Genomic DNA, 17,809 nt, shown 5'->3' with positions numbered 1-17,809 from the left:
TGCCTGAGTTGAGCAGGCTAAGCTTGAATCCCAATAAAATATTTATGGGGGTGACCGCAGAAAAACAGATTGCTCATTCAAATGAGAGAGGAGGACAGAGGCAGGAAAGAGGAGAGAGGAGAGAGAAGCTGGAGAGTAGGAAAGAAGAGGGAGAGAGCAGAGGAGAGCGGATGGAAAGAGGAGAGAGGAGAGAGAAATAGAGAGGAGAGAGAGAAAGACAGAGAAAATTAGGAGAGAGGATGGAGACAGGCAGGAGAGATGAGGGAGAGAGGAGGAAGAGAGGAGAGAGAGCAGGGAGAGAGGAGAGAGAGGAGGAAGGGAGAGAGAGGAGGGGGAGAGGAGGAATAGAAGAGGAAGAGATGAGGGAGAAAGGAGGAAGAGAGGAGAGAGAGGAGGGAGAGAGGAGTGAGAGAGGAGGGGGAGAGAAGGGAGAGAGGAGGGAGAGATGAGGAAGAGAGGAGGGAGAGATGAGGGAGAGGAGGGAGAGAGGAGTGAGAGAGGAGGGAGAGAGGAGGGAGAGATGAGGGAGAGAGGAGGGAGAGAGGAGGGAGAGAGGAGGGAGAGAGGCTGGAGAGAGTCAGGAGAGGGGGCTGAGTGAGCAGTCGTTCTCATCAAGGTTAGAATTAAAAACTACATAAATCAATAAAGGGGGATGGTAGTGCCATTGCTACGGTGCTACGCTGTTCAAACCTGAGACAGACATTCATCACATTGCATTCATCCTGATCTGCATCCCAAATGACACCCTATTCCTTATGGGCCCTGGTCAAAGTAGTACACAATAAACGGAATAGGGTGCCATTTGGGACGAACAGCATTTGCATTCATACAGTACAGAACAGTACAGGATGCACACAGTGGGATATTTAGCACATAGTGGGATAGATAGGACTACATTAGCTGTGAAATGCTATCATCATTTCAAATTATAATGGTTTACACTTTCAATGTTGTACACTGGTAGGATATACTTAAGAACAGATGAAAATAATTCCACACAGGGAAAGAGAGTGGGAAAGAGAGGAAAGAGAGTGGGAGAGAGAGTGGGAGAGAGAGTGGGGAAAGAGAGGGGGGAGACGAGGGAGAGGCAGAGAGAGAGAGGAGGAGAGAGAGAGGAGGAGAGAGAGAGGGAGAGCGAGAGGGGGAGAGAGGGATCATTGAATTGACAGAGAGAGGAGGAGAGAGAGAGCGGGAGAGAGGGAGAATTGAATTGAGAGAGAGAGAGAGGAGGCTAGAGAGAGGGGGAGAGGGATAATTGAAGTGTGAGAGAGAGGAAGATTAGAGAGAGGGAGAGAGAGAGGAGGAGATAGAGAGAGAGGGGGAGAGAGAGGAGGAGAGAGAGAGGGGGAGGGGGATAATTGAATTGAGAGAGAGTAGGAGAGAGAGGGGGGAAAGAGGGAGAATTGAATTGAGAGAGAGAGGGGGAGAGAGAGAGAGGAGGAGGGATGTTAGTACCTGAGAGGCATAGTTGTGGCTGTCTGTACCACACACAGAGGAGGCAGCAGCCACAGGGCAAGGCTTACAGGTGTTCTCCGGAGGCTTCAGCTCTACAGGCTGTCTGCTTCTACAGAGGAAATATAGATGAGTTAACACACAACGCCAACTTGCTTATCTATAATATCTACTGTAATGCAACTTCTACATTTACATTTTAGTCATTTAGCAGACGCTCTTATCCAGAGCCACTTACAGTTAGTGAGTGCATACATTATCTTTTTCATTTTTCCATACTGGCCCCCCATGGGAATCGAACCCACAACCCTGGCGTTGCTGCTCTACCAACTGAGCTACATCTCTGTCTCCATCCTCTCTCCTAATTTTCTCTGTCTTTCTCTCTCTCCTCTCTATTTCTCTCTCTCCTCTCTCCTCTTTCCATCCTCTCTCCTCTGCTCTCCCTCTTCTTTCCTACTCTCCAGCTTCTCTCTCCTCTCTCCTCTTTCCTGCCTCTGTCCTCCTCTCTCATTTGAATGAGCAATCTGTTTTAAAACACTATGTCAACTTGACTTGGCTTGTTCACCTCCTCTACTGAACATTGGGGTTCATACTTAGTGAGCAGCACATCTGCTTCCAAAAACAAACCCCCATAGCTTCTTGTACTCTACATTAGCATTAGCATTAGCATTAGCATTAGCATTAGCAGGGCCTCTTACTTAATGATGCTGAGCAGGGTTAGCAGTTAGCACGGCTGTGTTCGTGCTTATAACCCTTTATTCCACACCACTGTCGCTCCCTCATCTCATCTCAAGTGTAGCTTCAAAAGATGAAGCTGTTTTATTGAGAAAGATAAATGCCTTGCTGTCACTGCATATAGGGAATAATGTTTCAATCCGTTAAACGTCTTCTTCCGATTACATTTGCTCGACTACTATTTCTGTTTTTCATGAGAAGCAGATTATGATCCCAGAGATGGACAGCAGTGGGGCATTGTGTTGCCATGGCTACCGTGGTTGTTATGGTATTTATTATTGTGGCCCCATCCTTTAAATTAGGTTTTGAAGCCTGAGGTTCAGAAGCTAGGGTATCTATCAAATGTATTTCAATCTCATGCTTTGACTTAGATCAAATGTGTCATAAATAATAATAGCCCAAAGGTTAATCCGTAAAGATCATGTGTATCGTGTATCTAGGCTACTGGGCAAAGGGAGAATATTATTAACTATGTAGAATAACACCCAAGAGAGATACTCTACCTGCTTATTGTGTGTATGTGTGTGTGTGTGTGTGTGTATGTATGTATGTGTGTGTGTGTGTGTGTGTGTGTGTGTGTGTGTGTGTGTGTGTGTGTGTGTGTGTGTGTGTGTGTGTGTGTGTGTGTGTGTGTGTGTGTGTGTGTGTGTGTGTGTGTGTGTATGTGTGTGTGTTTGTGTGTGTATGTATGTGTGTGTGTGTGTGTGTGTGTGTGTGTGTGTGTGTGTGTATGTGTGTGTGTGTTTGTGTGTGTATGTGTGTGTGTGTGTGTGTGTGTGTGTGTGTGTGTGTATGTGTGTGTGTGTGTGTGTGTATCTGATGCAGAACAAAACAGTATGAGGGAAGTGTCACATTTCGTTTGACTACTTTTTTATGGATGCATCCCAAATGGTAACCTATTCCCTACAAAGTGCACTACTTTTGAGGAGAGCCCTATGGTCAAAAGTAGTGCGCTATAAAGGAAATAGGGTGCCATTTGGGATGCATCGCATACCTTTTTAATTAATCATGGCACAGCAGGAGTGCATGTGTTTAAGCTCGCCTGGTGTCCCGGGTGAGCACAGTTTTCACTCTAGGACCAATGATATTCAGACTCCCTGGTGTGCCGGGTGAGCACAGTTTTTCCCTCCAGGACCAATGATATGCAGACTCCCCCCACCAGATGCCTCTGCCTGTGTATCTCTAAGTGATTGATTCATTGATTGATTGCCCACCTGTGCTCCAGCTTCTTCCGGTTGACATTGACACACATGGCTCTCTGGTAACCCTGGGCAACACAGATCTTGTGGCGGCTACACTTCACCTTCTGGCACGGATCCTTGGTGGTGTCCACAGCTGGAGGAGGAGGAGGAGGAGGAGGAGGAGGAGGAGGAGGAGGAGGAAGACAAGGAGAAGAAGAAGAAGAAGAAGAAGAAGAAGGAAATCAAAGTAAATTTTCTGATCACATAAATTGATCAGACAGTACATCTGTTTTACAGACTGATATACAGTGGGGAAAAAAAGTATTTAGTCAGCCACCAATTGTGCAAGTTCTCCCACTTAAAAAGATGAGAGAGGCCTGTAATTTTCATCATAGGTACACGTCAACTATGACAGACAAAATTATAATTTTTTTTCCAGAAAATCACATTGTAGGATTTTTAAGGAATTTATTTGCAAATTATGGTGGAAAATAAGTATTTGGTCAATAACTAAAGTTTCTCAATACTTTGTTATATACCCTTTGTTGGCAATGACACAGGTCAAATGTTTTCCGTAAGTCTTCACAAGGTTTTCACACACTGAAGGAAATCAAAGTAAATTTTCTGATCACATAAATTATTTTATAGCTTTTTAACCGCACCACCAGAGAAACGCAGACGGTACGGCACCCCGGTTATAGTGGTTAAGGGCCTTGTTGAAGGGCACAACGGCTGTAGAGACACATAGCAGGTATGACACATAGCAGGTATGATACATAGCAGGTATGATACATAGCAGGTATGATACACAGCAGGTATGATACATAGCAGGTATGATACAGGTATGAAGTGGTAGGCCACACAAGCTCACAGAACAGGACCGCTGAGTGCTGAACACTACCAAGTTCCAAACTGCCTCTCGAAGCAACGTCAGCACAATAACTGTTCGTCGGGAGCGTCATGAAATGGGTTTCCATGGCCGAGCAGCCACACACATGTCTAAGATCACCATGCGCAATGCCAAGCGTCGGCTGGAGTGGGGTAAAGCTCGCCGCCATTGGACCCTGGAGCAGTGGAAATGCGTCCTCTGGAGTGATTAATCACGCTTCACCATTTGGCAGTCCGACGGACTAATCTGGGTTTGGCGAATGGCAGGAGAACGCTACCTGCCCGAATGCATAGTGCCAACTGTAAAGATTGGTGGAAGAGGAGGAATAATGGTCTGGGGCTGTTTTTCAGGGTTCGGGCTAGGCCCCTTGGTTCCAGTGAAGGGAAATCCTAACGCTACAGCATACAATGACATTTTAGATGATTCTGTGCTTCCAACTTTGTGGCAACAGTTTGAGGAAGGCCATTTCCTGTTTCAGCATGACAATGCCCCCGTACACAAAGCGAGGTCCATACAGAAATAGATTGTCGAGATCGGTGTGGAAGAACTTGACTGGCCTGCACAGAGCCCTGACCTCAACACCATGGAACACCTTTGGGATGAATTGGAACGCAGACTGCGAGCCAGGCCTAAATGCCCAACATCAGTGCCCGACCTCACTAATGCTCTTGTGCAGCAATGTTCCAACATCTAGTGGAAAGCCTTCCCAGAAGAGTGGAGGCTCCATATTAATGCCCATGATTTTGGAATGAGATGTTCGTAGTGTATTTTGACTTACTGCAGTGAGTCAAAACTGAATATTATTGTCAGCGCTACAAGAGAAAACACACAGCTTACAGCTGTTCTCTAGTGTCTCTTGACAGACAGTACTTCTGTTTTACAGACTGATATAACAGCTGTTCTCTAGTGTCTCTTGACAGACAGTACTTCTGTTTTACAGACTGTCTGATATAACAGCTGTTCTCTAGTGTCTCTTGACAGACAGTACTTCTGTTTTACAGACTGTCTGATATAACAGCTGTTCTCTAGTGTCTCTTGACAGACAGTACTTCTGTTTTACAGACTGATATAACAGCTGTTCTCTAGTGTCTCTTGACAGACAGTACTTCTGTTTTACAGACTGATATAACAGCTGTTCTCTAGTGTCTCTTGACAGACAGTACTTCTGTTTTACAGACTGATATAACAGCTGTTCTCTAGTGTCTCTTGACAGACAGTACTTCTGTTTTACAGACTGATATAACAGCTGTTCTCTAGTGTCTCTTGACAGACAGTACTTCTGTTTTACAGACTGATATAACAGTACGTAAACAACAACCAAGCAAATACATTTCACCTCCATAATATAACAATATCTGCCACTTTGCAGACGCTATTATCCAAAGCAAATTACAGTCACGTGTGCATGCATTTTATACAGTGTGGCCCCAGCAGGAATCAAACCAACAACCCTTGGTTTTGCAAGCACCATGCTTTACCGACTGAGCCACACAGGACTACTCCATCCATACCAAATTCCTACACTTTCTATCTCATTGGTTATCTCTCTGATTACCAGTATCTCTGACAGGTTTGATTGGGTATCTGTCTGATTACAGTATATCTGACAGGATTGATTGGGTATCTCTCTGATTACAGTATCTCTGACAGGTTTGATCGAGTATCTCTCTGATGACAGTATCTCTGACAGGTTTGATTGGGTATCTCTCTGATTACCAGTCTCTCTGACAGGTTTGATTGGGTATCTCTCTGATTACAGTACCTCTGACAGGGTTGATTGGGTATCTCTCTGATTACAGTATCTCTGACAGGATTGATTGGGTATCTCTCTGATTACCAGTATCTCTGACAGGAATGGTATCTCTCTCTATCTCCTCTCTCACTATTCCTCTCTCTCTCTCTGTTCCTCTCTCTCTCTGTTCCTCTCTCTCTCTCTCTCTCTCTCTCTCTCTCTCTGTTTCTCTCTCTCTCTCTCTCTCTCTGTTCCTCTCTCTCTCTCTCTCTGTTCCTCTCTCTCTCTCTCTCTCTCTCTCTCTCTCTCTCTCTGTCCAAGTTTATCATTTTAAAAGGCTAATTGATAATTAGAAAACCCTTTTACAATTATGTTTGCACAGCTGAAAATTGTTGTGCTGATTAAAGAAGCAATAAAACTGGCCTTCTTGAGAGTAGTTGAGTATCTGGAGCATCAGCAATTGTGGGTTCGATTACAGGATCAAAATGGCCAGAAACAAAGAACTTTCTTCTGAAACTCGTCAGTCTATTCTTGTTCTGAGAAATGAAGGCTATTCCATGCGAGAAATTGCCAAGAAACTGAAGATCTGTGTACTACTCCCTTCACAGAACAGCGCAAACTGGCTCTAACCAGAATAGAAAGAGGAGTGGGAGGCCCCGGTGCACAACTGAGCAAGAGGACAAATACATTAGAGTGTCTAGTTTGAGAAACAGACACCTCACAGGTCCTCAACTGGCAGCTTCATTAAATAGTACCCGCAAAACACCAGTCTCAACATCAACAGTGAAGAGGCGACTCCGGGATGCTGACCTTCTAGGCAGAGTTGCAAAGAAAAAGCCATATCTGAGACTGGCCAATAAAAAGAAAAGATTAAGATGGGCAGAAGAACAATTGTGCAACACGGACAACAATTGTGCAACAATTGTGCAATACTTATTTTCCACCATAATTTGCAAATGAATTAATTAAAAATCCTACAATGTGATTTTCTGGATTTTATTTCTCAATTTGTCTGTCATAGTTGACATGTACCTATGATGAAAATTACAGGCCTCTCTCATCTTTTTAAGTGGGAGAACTTGCACAATTGGTGGCTGACTAAATACTTTTTTTCCCCACTGTACGTGGTCTGTCATACGGTATATTGGTAAGAAGCCAATTTGATATTTGCTCAGGACATTGTTTTCACTGAGGAAATGTTGTAGTCCGCTTTCTCTCTCTCTCCCTCTCTCTCTGTTCCTCTCTCGCTCTTGCTCTCTCATTATCGTTCCCTCTCTCTCTGTTCCTCTCGCTCTCTCTCTCTCTCTCTCTCTCGCTCTCTCTCTCTCTCTCTCTCTCTTCCTCTCTCCCTCCCTCCCTCCCTCCCTCCCTCCCTTCACAGCAGGTTGAATGGTTCATTGCCAACCTTGTTTGCACTAATGGACCAAATTACCTTTATAGTGTGTTACAGAGAGAGAGAGCACAGAGCTCTGGTTAAAAGTAGTGCACTATAAAGGGGCTAGGGTGCCATTTGGGATACAGCCATAGAGTCTATGGTCACCTGCCAGTATCAGTACGAGAGGGGATGTCACGTCAGGCTGTCTCATCGATTCCCTCAATATGTTGGCAGGAAGGTATTTTAGGAGGCTCGTTTAGGAAAATTGAAGCTGTCAAATCCTGAGTCAGCTCATAGCAGCTGCTTTGTAGTCAACAGACAACACGGTCAACAAACCTGGGCTCTGGTCAAAAGTAGTACGCTACAGTGCCTTCTGAAAGATTTCACACCCCTTAACCTTTTCCATATTTTGTTGTGTTACAAAGTGAGATTAAATTGATTAAATTGTAATTTTTTTGTCAATGATCTACACAGAATACTCTGTAATGTCAAAGTGGAAGAAGAATCCTAACATTTGTAAAACATTTATGAAAAATAAAACTAATATATCTTCATTAGATAAGTATTCAACCCCCTGAGTCAATACATGTTGGAATCACATTTGGCAGTGATTACAGCTGTGAGTCTTTCTGGGTAAGTCTCTAAGAGCTTTCCACAACCATTTTTAGGTCTTGCCATAGATTTTCAAGCAGATTAAAGTCAAAACTTTAACTCGGCCACTCAGGAACATTCACTGTCTCCTTGGTTAGTAGATTTGGCCTTGTGTTTTAGGTTATTGTCCTGCTGAAAGGCAAATTCATCTCCCAGTGTCTGGTGGAAAGCAGACTGAACCAGGTTTTCCTCTAGGATTTTGCCTTGGCTAAGCTCCATTCTGTTAATTTTTTATCCTGAAAAACTCCCCAGTCCTTAACGATTACAAGCATACCCATAACGTGATGCAGCCACCACTATCCTTGAAAATATGGAGAGTGGTACTCAGTGTTGTATTCGATTTGCTCCAAACAAAATGCTTTGTATGAATAGTGAATTGCTTTGCCACATTTTCTACAGTATTACTTTGAATACAGGGAATAGGGTGCCAGTTGAATACAGGGAATAGGGTGCCAGTTGAATACAGGGAATAGGGTGCCAGTTGAATACAGGGAATAGGGTGCCAGTTGAATACAGGGAATAGGGTGCCAGTTGAATACAGGGAATAGGGTGCAGAGCCAGAGATCTACCTCCACAGATCTGTTGCGTAGGTGACTAGATGACACTGAGTATGTTTACATGCACATTAATAATTCGATATTAAACTGATTTATGGCAGTAGGCAGATTATCCAATAGTCAGTGTAAACACCTTACTCTGCTTATCTTAATCGGTGTAAGGTCAAAATCGAAGTTAGCATACGCCGATTGAAACACCTGGTTTTCTGAGCAATCTTTCAAATTATTAGGACATGTAAACACCTTCATCGGCGTTCCAGCTGTGTATTTGATCAAATATGCTTCCCAAAAATAACATGATCGCCGTGGTAGAACGTTTATTTTGATTATGTGATTTTCTGCATTTATCAGACTACCATCAGGTAGCCTGATTTCAGATGTGTCCATGTAAACATGATTATTAGGGAAATCGTTCTTCTTACAAAGCATGTAAACGTTTTAATCAAACCATTATATTAATCTGATTATCCACAATAATCACATTATTGTGGGCATGTAACCATACCCACTATGAGAGCTACCGTAATAATATAATAAGCCATTTAGCAGACGCTTTTATCCAAAGCGACTTACAGTCATGCGTGCATACATTTTTACGTATGGGTGGTCCCGGGGATCGAACCCACTACCGTTGGCGTTACAAGCGCCATGCTCTACCAGCTGAGCTACAGAGGACCAGTCACAGGAGAGAGGGCTGTGAATAGAGCATTACAAGCAAGGAGGGGAACACAGAGGCGTGAAAAGGCAGGGGATGGCGTCGCGCCAGTAACCGAAAAGTTTGCTGGTTCGAATACCCGAGCTCCTGATTGGCTCCAGGGGGGCCGTACTACTATGGCTGACCCTGTAAAACAACACATTACACCGGACCTATGTATGTGACAATAAAACATCATTATCATTTCAGTATCATTACAGCATCATTATCATTGCAACATCATTATCCTTACAAAATCATTATCATTACAAAATCATTATCGTAATTATCATTACAACATCATTATCATTACGACATCATTATCATTACAGCATCATTATCATTACGACATCATTATTATTACAAAATCATTATCATTTCAACATCATTATCATTACAAAATCATTATTAATTAGCTATAGGAAATCAAATGAGCAATGGACAGAAGGAATATGCTCAACTCTGTTGAGGGACATCTGGTGCTGCTATTCTGGTGCTGCTGTACTGGTGCTACTGCACTGGGTCTACTGTACTGGTGCTACTGTACTGTACTTGTGCTACTGCACTGGTTCTACTGTACTGTACTGGTGCTACTGTACTGGTACTACTGTTCTGTACTGGTTCTACTGTACTGGTTCTACTGTACTGTACTGGTTCTACTGCACTGGGTCTACTGTACTGGTGCTACTGTACTGGTGCTACTGTACTGGTGCTACTATACTGGTGCTACTGTACTGTACTGGTTCTACTGTACTGGTTCTACTGTACTGTACTGGTGCTACTGTACTGGTGCTACTGCACTGGGTCTACTGTACTGGTGCTACTGTACTGTACATGTGCTACTGCACTGGTTCTACTGTACTGTACTGGTGCTACTGTACTGGTACTACTGTTCTGTACTGGTTCTACTGTACTGGTTCTACTGTACTGTACTGGTGCTACTGTACTGGTTCTACTGTACTGGTGCTACTGTACTGTACTGGTGCTACTGTACTGGTACTGCTGTACCGGTGCTACTGTACTGGTTCTACTGTACTGTACTGGTGCTACTGGACTGGTGCTACTGTACTGTACTGGTTATACTGTACTGGTGCTACTGTACTGGTGCTACGGTACTGTACTGGTTCTACTGTACTGGTTCTACTGTACTGTACTGGTGCTACTGTACTGGTGCTACGGTACTGTACTGGTGCTACTGGACTGGTGCTACTGTACTGTACTGGTGCTACTGTACTGGTTCTACGGTACTGTACTGGTTCTACTGTACTGGTGCTACTGTACTGTACTGGTGCTACTGTATTGGTGCTGCTGTACTGGTGCTACTGTACTGTACTGGTGCTAGTGTACTGGTTCTACTGTACTGGTGCTACTGTACTGTACTGGTTCTACTGTACTGGTGCTACTATACTGGTGCTACTGTACTGTACTGGTGCTACTGTACTGGTGCTACTGTACTTTACTGGTGCTACTGTACTGGTGCTACTGTACTGTACTGGTAATACTGTACTGGTGCTACTGTACTGTACTGGTGCTACTATACTGGTGCTACTGTACTGTACTGGTGCTACTGTACTGGTTCTACTGTACTGTACTGGTGCTACTGTACTGGTGCTACTGTACTATACTGGTGCTGCTGTACTGGTGCTACTGTACTGGTGCTACTGTATTATACTGGTGCTGCTGTACTGGTGCTACTGTACTGGTGCTACTGTACTGGTTCTACTGTATTGGTGCTACTGTACTGTACTGGTGCTACTCTACTGGTGCTACTGTACTGTACTGGTGCTACTCTACTGGTGCTACTGTACTGTATTGGTGCTACTGTACTGGTGCTACTGTACTGTACTGGTGCTACTGTACTGTACTGGTGCTACTGTACTGGTGCTACTGTACTGTACTGGTGCTACTGCACTGGTCTACTGTACTGGTGCTATTGTATTGGTGCTACTGTACTGTACTGGTGCTACTGTACTGTACTGGTGCTACTGTATTTGTGCTACTGTACTGTACTGGTGCTGCTGTATTGGTGCTACTGTACTGGTGCTACTGTACTGGTTCTACTGTACTGTACTGGTGCTACTGTACTGGTGCTACTGTACTGTACTGGTGCTACTGTACTGGTGCTACTGTACTATACTAGTGCTGCTGTACTGGTGTTACTGTACTGGTGCTACTGTACTGTACTGGTGCTACTGTACTGGTGCTACTGTACTGGTGCTACTGTACTGTACTGGTGCTACTGTACTGGTGCTACTGTACTGGTGCTACTGTACTGTACTGGTGCTACTGTACTGTACTGGTGCTACTGTATTGGTGCTACTGTACTGTACTGGTGCTACTGTACTGGTGCTACTGTACTGTACTGGTGCTACTGTACTGTACTGGTGCTACTGTACTGGTGCTACTGTACTGGTGCTACTGTACTGTACTGGTGCTACTGTACTGGTGCTACTGTACTGGTGCTACTGTACTGTACTGGTGCTACTGTACTGTACTGGTGCTACTGTATTGGTGCTACTGTACTGTACTGGTGCTACTGTACTGGTGCTACTGTACTGTACTGGTGCTACTGTACTGGTGCTACTGTACTGTACTGGTGCTACTGTACTGGTGCTACTGTACTGGTGCTACTGTACTGTACTGGTGCTACTGTACTGTACTGGTGCTACTGTATTGGTGCTACTGTACTGTACTGGTGCTACTGTACTGTACTGGTGCTACTGTACTGGTGCTACTGTACTGTACTGGTGCTACTGTACTGGTGCTACTGTACTGGTGCTACTGTACTGTACTGGTGCTACTGTACTGTACTGGTGCTACTGTATTGGTGCTACTGTACTGTACTGGTGCTACTGTATTGGTGCTACTGTACTGTACTGGTGCTACTGTACTGTACTGGTGTTACTGTACTGGTGCTACTGTACTGTACTGGTGCTACTGTACTGGTGTTACTGTACTGGTGCTACTGTACTGTACTGGTGCTACTGTACTGTACTGGTACTACTGCACTGTACTGGTGCTACTGTACTGGTTCTACTGTACTGGTGTGTTTCTTTATACTGTATGGAGATGTGGGTGATAAACTGGAGGTGTGGACCATTTAACAAGATGTGCTTTAAGGAAAATGCAATTCAGATTTGACACCATAGCCAATTAGCAAACCCACTGGGCACAAATTCCACGTTGGTTCATTTCATTGAAAAGATGTGGAAACAACATTGATTCAACCAGTGTGTTCCCAGTGGGAAGGCTCTGAGGATGAACATGTTGTGTTTCTGCTGAGAGGTCAGAGTAGGGCGTCTGTTGTATCACACTATAGCTGAGTCCCAAATGGCGCCCTATTCTCTTTATAGTGCACTACTTTTGACCAGGGCCCACAGGGCTATACAGGGAATAGGGTGCCATTTGGGACGCATCCAACCACCACACCCACTCTGCCTCACTTAAAAGGCATTCACTTTGCCTCAGAGGAGTAGTGATGAGTTAACAATCCTATCTACCAGTACAATCCCTGTCATCTGTTCCTATAACAGGGGGAATAGCTAATGTAAGCCCCCCCCCCCCCCCCAAAAAAGGCTTCCAAAAGTCGTTGTAGCTACGTGGGCGCTAACTTTCATTTGAATATCATTAATTCATCCCAGCTAGCCACCCCCCTGTGGGACCGATTCTGCAGAGCTAAATTGATTCGGGCTCCTCTTCATCACAAATTGAAGAAGACAGCAGTAAAATGCAACGTCTGGCTTGGTAATGTAGGGTGGAACAGTGCTGCACCCTAGGATATTACAAAAGACCTTACAACATTAGAGAGATCCCCCCCAGCCCTTTAAAGTGCTGTGATTTAGATGTCAGAGCTGCTGCCTGCCTGAAGGCTGTCTGAGGGTCATTACAGTGTCTTGGAAGGGACAAAAAGCTAGTCGCAGATTACGAGAGAGGCGCTACCATTTTCAGCATTTCAGAATGCTACGCTGTAGCTTTGAACAAATGTTGAACGTATTGGCTCCTTGATCTGCCTTGAGAAAAAGACTGGTTTAACCTGTCATTTATTCTACTAACTAACTACACTGAACAACAATATAAATCCAGCATGTAAAGTGTTGGTACCATGTTTCATGAGATGAAATAAAAGATCCCAGAAATGTTTTATCTGCACAAAAAGCTTATTTCTCTCAAATGTTGTGCACAAATTTGTTTACATCCCTGTTAGTGAGCATTTCTCCTTTGCCAAGATAATCCATCCACCTGACAGGTGTGGCATATCAAGAAGCTGATTAAACAGCGTGATCATTACACAGGTGAACCTTGTGCTGGGGACAATAAAAGGCCACTCTAAAATGTGCAGTTTTGTCACACAACACAATACCACGGATGTCTCAAGTTTTGAGGGAGCGTGCAATTGGCATGCCGACTGCAGCAATGTCCACCAGAGCTTTTGCCAAATAATGTAATGTTCATTTCAATACCATAAGCCGCCTCCAACGTCGTTTTAGAGAATTTGGCAGTACATCCAACCGGCCTCACAACCACAGACCAGGACCTCCACACCTGGCTTCTTCACCTGTAGGATCATCTAAGACCAGCCACCCGGACAGCTGATGAAACTGAGGAGCATTTCTATCTGTAATAAAGCCCTTTTGTGGGGGAAAAACTCATTTTGATTGGGTGGGCCTATGCCCTCCCAGGCCCACCGATGGCTGTGCCCCTGCCCAGTCATGTGAAATCCATAGATTGGGGCCTAATGACTTTATTTCAATTGACTGATTTCCTTATATGAACTGTAACTCAGTAAAATAGTTGAAATTGTTGCATGTTGCGTTTATATTTTTGTTCAGTATAGATAGCCCCTTCACGTTGCACAGATAGCATTAACAACTGTTGTGTAGAGGTTGATTGAGGTTGCGTCCCAAATGGCACCCTATTCACTATATAGTGCACTACTTTTGACTAGAACCCTATGGGCCCCGGTCAAAAGTAGTGCACTATATAGAAAATAGGATGCCATTTGGGACACTTTAACATTCTAAAAGGTGCTTACTTATTTAACATGGTGCCTCCAATTATGTTTTACAATATGAAATACCCCTCTAATTTGACAGTAATTGTAGCCCCAGTTGAAAGTAATTCACTTCAGCTCCTTAAATGATGAGTTCTCCTGTCTGAGGCTTTTAGGAAGAGTAAGAGCATCATCAGAAAATAATTTAGCTGCTTTTATTCTACAGTCATTTCCCTCTAGTCCAATTATAGATCATTAACAGGCTGTTTCCTATCCAATACGCAGTAGCCTAGCTGAACCACGGCAACCGATGTGCATTGTGCATCACCATGTCAACTGATGTTCATTGTGCATGATCACCACGTCAACTGATGTGCATTGTGCATCACCATGTCAACTGATGTGCATTGTGCATCACCATGTCAACTGATGTGCATTGTGCATTACCAATGTCAACTGATGTGCATTGTACACAGCCTCGGGCATTCAGTACCTCTCTACCAGGGAAGAGGAGATGCTATTATGGTTTTAAATCCGGTAGTGATGATTATGTCTACAAAGCAGGTGGGGACAGATGCACTGAACCTGCCCCAGGGATGTAAACAGTGTACTGGGAGAGATGACAGGGTACAGCTGCAGCAGCCCTTAATACAGGTTAAAGCTGTCCTGTTTGGATTTCATTTTATTTCTCCTCTGAGCTGGGTTTGGAAGTATTATAAACATAGAGGACTAATTTCAGGGTTTTAAGCTGCCGCCTGGCACTCAGCACTCTCTCTCTCTCTCTCGCTCTTTCTAAAGCCTGGTTGAGAGGAGGGGGGATGGGTTCTGGAAGAGAGGCGTCTCATAAATACAGGAGAGAGCGTGAGCGAGCTGCAAATCAGCGTCCAGGAACGAGTCCCCCTACGTATCAACGCTCTGAGTTTCTATGGAAACATAGACCCGATTTAGATGAGCTCTAAGGCGCTGGAACCCGCGAGGGGAAAAGGAAATATCTAAACCTGTGTTCTGCCTGTCATTCAATAAACAAATACAGTGACAGTGATTATGATAATAACCATTAAGAGAAAGCTAGGTGATAATGTCCTTGCATCGATCACGGTGGGTGAGGAATTGGAAAGAGATGGCCAAACGCGGCTAGGGTTGGGATGGTCTGGACCTCTCCATTCTGTGCTGTTGTCTGTTTTGATATAGCCAGGGTTAGATAGCTACAGCTTGGCTTACCCTGCACTTCCTCCTCACCTTACAGCTCAGGGAGCTCTTTTTAATGGACAAGCTTCTTTTGTAGAAATACATACATGCTTCTTTTCTTTCTTTTCATTGTTTATTTCCTATAGCTACTAGGGATATCTATACAATACCTATAGCTTTCTTTTCATTTTATTTTATTTATTTTATTTTATTTCCCCTTTATTTAACCAGGTAAACCAGTTGGGAACAAGTTCTCATTTACAACTGCGACCTGGCCAAGATAAAGCAAAGCAGTGCGATTAAAAACAACAACACAGAGTTACATATGGGGATAAACAAAACGTACAGTCAATAACATAATAGAAAATCTATATACAGTGTGTGCAAATGTAGCAAGTTATCTGGTCCTCTGTAGCTCAGCTGGTAGAGCACGGCGCTTGTAACGCCAAGGTAGTGGGTTTGATCCCCGGGACCACCCATACACAAAAATGTATGCACGCATGACTGTAAGTCGCTTTGGATAAAAGCGTCTGCTAAATGGCATATTATTTATTATTAATAAATAGGCCATAGTGCAAAATAATTACAATTTAGTATTAACACTGGAGTGATAGATGTGCAGAAGATGATGTGCAAATAGAGATAATGGGGTGCAAATGAGCAAAATAAATAACAATGTAAATAACAATATAGGGATGAGGTAGTTGGGTGGGCTAATTACAGATGGGCTGTGTACAGGTGCAGTGATCGGTAAGGTGCTCTGACAACTGATGCTTAAAGTTAATGAGGGAGATAAGTGTCTCCAGCTTCAGAGATTTTTGCAGTTTGTTGCATTGTTCATTTCCGATAGCTACAATGGATATCTATACAATAACAGCTATAACTTTCTTTCCATTGTTCATTTCCTATAGCTAATAGGGATATCTATACAATAACAGCTATAGCTTTCTTTTCATTGCACAGTTGATATCCTGTATCTAAGTGAGCTGATTGGTGTCTGTCTCAGCCAGCAGCAGCAGAGCAGCAGAACTCAGGGTGTCCAGTAGTGGTGGTCCTATGGGAATTCACCGGGGCTGAGCCTCAGCTGAAGCAGAAACAATTATCCAACCAGCTCTCCATCCTCTCCATGCTGAGAGCCAGTCCCTCGTGTATCATGAACATTCAGCGCCCAAATGGCACCCTATTCCCTATGTAGTACACTACTTTTGACCAGGGTCCATATGGTTCCCGTAGGACTCCGGTCAAAAGTACTGTTCTATATTAGAACAGGGGCCCCCCAACTACGTACATTCAGCCGCGGGCCGATTTCTGTCTTGAGTGGATGGTCAGGGGGCCGGAAACATAATTACGTATAATTTGCACACTGCACATTCACCTCAAGAAGCACAAACGGATATAGCATTTGACGAAAAACATAAATCATTTCAAACCTTGATTACATTGAGATCCGATCACATACTGTACGTCTCCCTTATTTATGGGTAGGAACACTTGGAAACAGATTTCCTAAATTAAAATCACGTGCAGTTGATTTCCTGGAGTTCTTACAGTCTTTATGCGGGGGGGAACCCTGCTATAGAGGGTTCCCCCCCCTCTATAGCAGGGTTCCCCGCCAGTTGGGGAACCCTGATATAGAGAACAGGGTGCCATTTTGGACGGACCCTCAGTCTCCACGTCTCCTCCCAGAATCCCAGCAACGCTCCATCAGATCAGGGCCACGTTCATCAGGGCACAGCGTAGCAAGATGTTTTGAACATGTTTCTTATTGGAACAGTCTAGGTAGAGTCCCTCCCTGTTTTAGTCAGTTCTCTTCCGTTTGTTGCTTAATAAAATGGTGACTCCATGGTTATTTTTTTTCACACCCTCAATCCAGAAACCCATTTTTACAACATCTGCACTGGTCATTACTTTTCATTCATAAAAAGGTTTTGATAACATGAAGACAGAGGAGATGGAGAAAGTACAGATAATTTCCTTGAACTTACTTTCATCAGAGCCTGGGGTTTCCTCCACAGTCCTGATGTAATCATCCTAGAGAGACGTGACAGTTGGGAGTAGTGTCACTACAGAGTTCCAGTGTACTGTACAGAAGAACAACACATCCACGGACCAAACAGAAGATCACAGATGTCTGTCTCACTCTCTGTAAGTGGTGATGTTAACTCCCTCCCTGTTACCCGGGGAATATACTCTGAAAACGAGTGCGTCCCAAATGGCACCTTATTCTTTATATAGTTCACTACTTCCCTATGTAGTGCGCTATAATAGTAGTGCACTATAGTAGGAATAGGATGTCATTTGGGACACAAATGAAGCTAACTTTTAGACCGGTCTCTAGTGGTGTTAAAAGGGTTAGAATGATGAT

At 44.0% G+C, this 17,809-nt stretch overlaps 1 protein-coding gene across 1 annotated transcript in view; it reads right to left on the bottom strand.

Annotated features, from left to right (window-relative positions):
* The window catches only part of LOC121530810 (testican-2), an 86,208-nt gene that overhangs the window by 35,641 nt on the left and 32,758 nt on the right, over positions 1–17,809 (bottom strand). The window contains exons 3-5 of the mRNA XM_045209905.1: positions 17,430–17,475; positions 3,402–3,522; positions 1,456–1,564 (exon numbers count right to left, since the gene is read on the bottom strand). Coding sequence (XP_045065840.1) covers positions 1,456–1,564; positions 3,402–3,522; positions 17,430–17,475 — 276 coding nt within the window. The remainder of the gene's footprint in view (positions 1–1,455; positions 1,565–3,401; positions 3,523–17,429; positions 17,476–17,809) is intronic.

The sequence above is a fragment of the Coregonus clupeaformis genome, chromosome 31 (assembly GCF_020615455.1).
Source record: "Coregonus clupeaformis isolate EN_2021a chromosome 31, ASM2061545v1, whole genome shotgun sequence".
NCBI lineage: Eukaryota > Metazoa > Chordata > Actinopteri > Salmoniformes > Salmonidae > Coregonus > Coregonus clupeaformis.
This window is presented reverse-complemented; position numbering and strand designations above follow the sequence as displayed.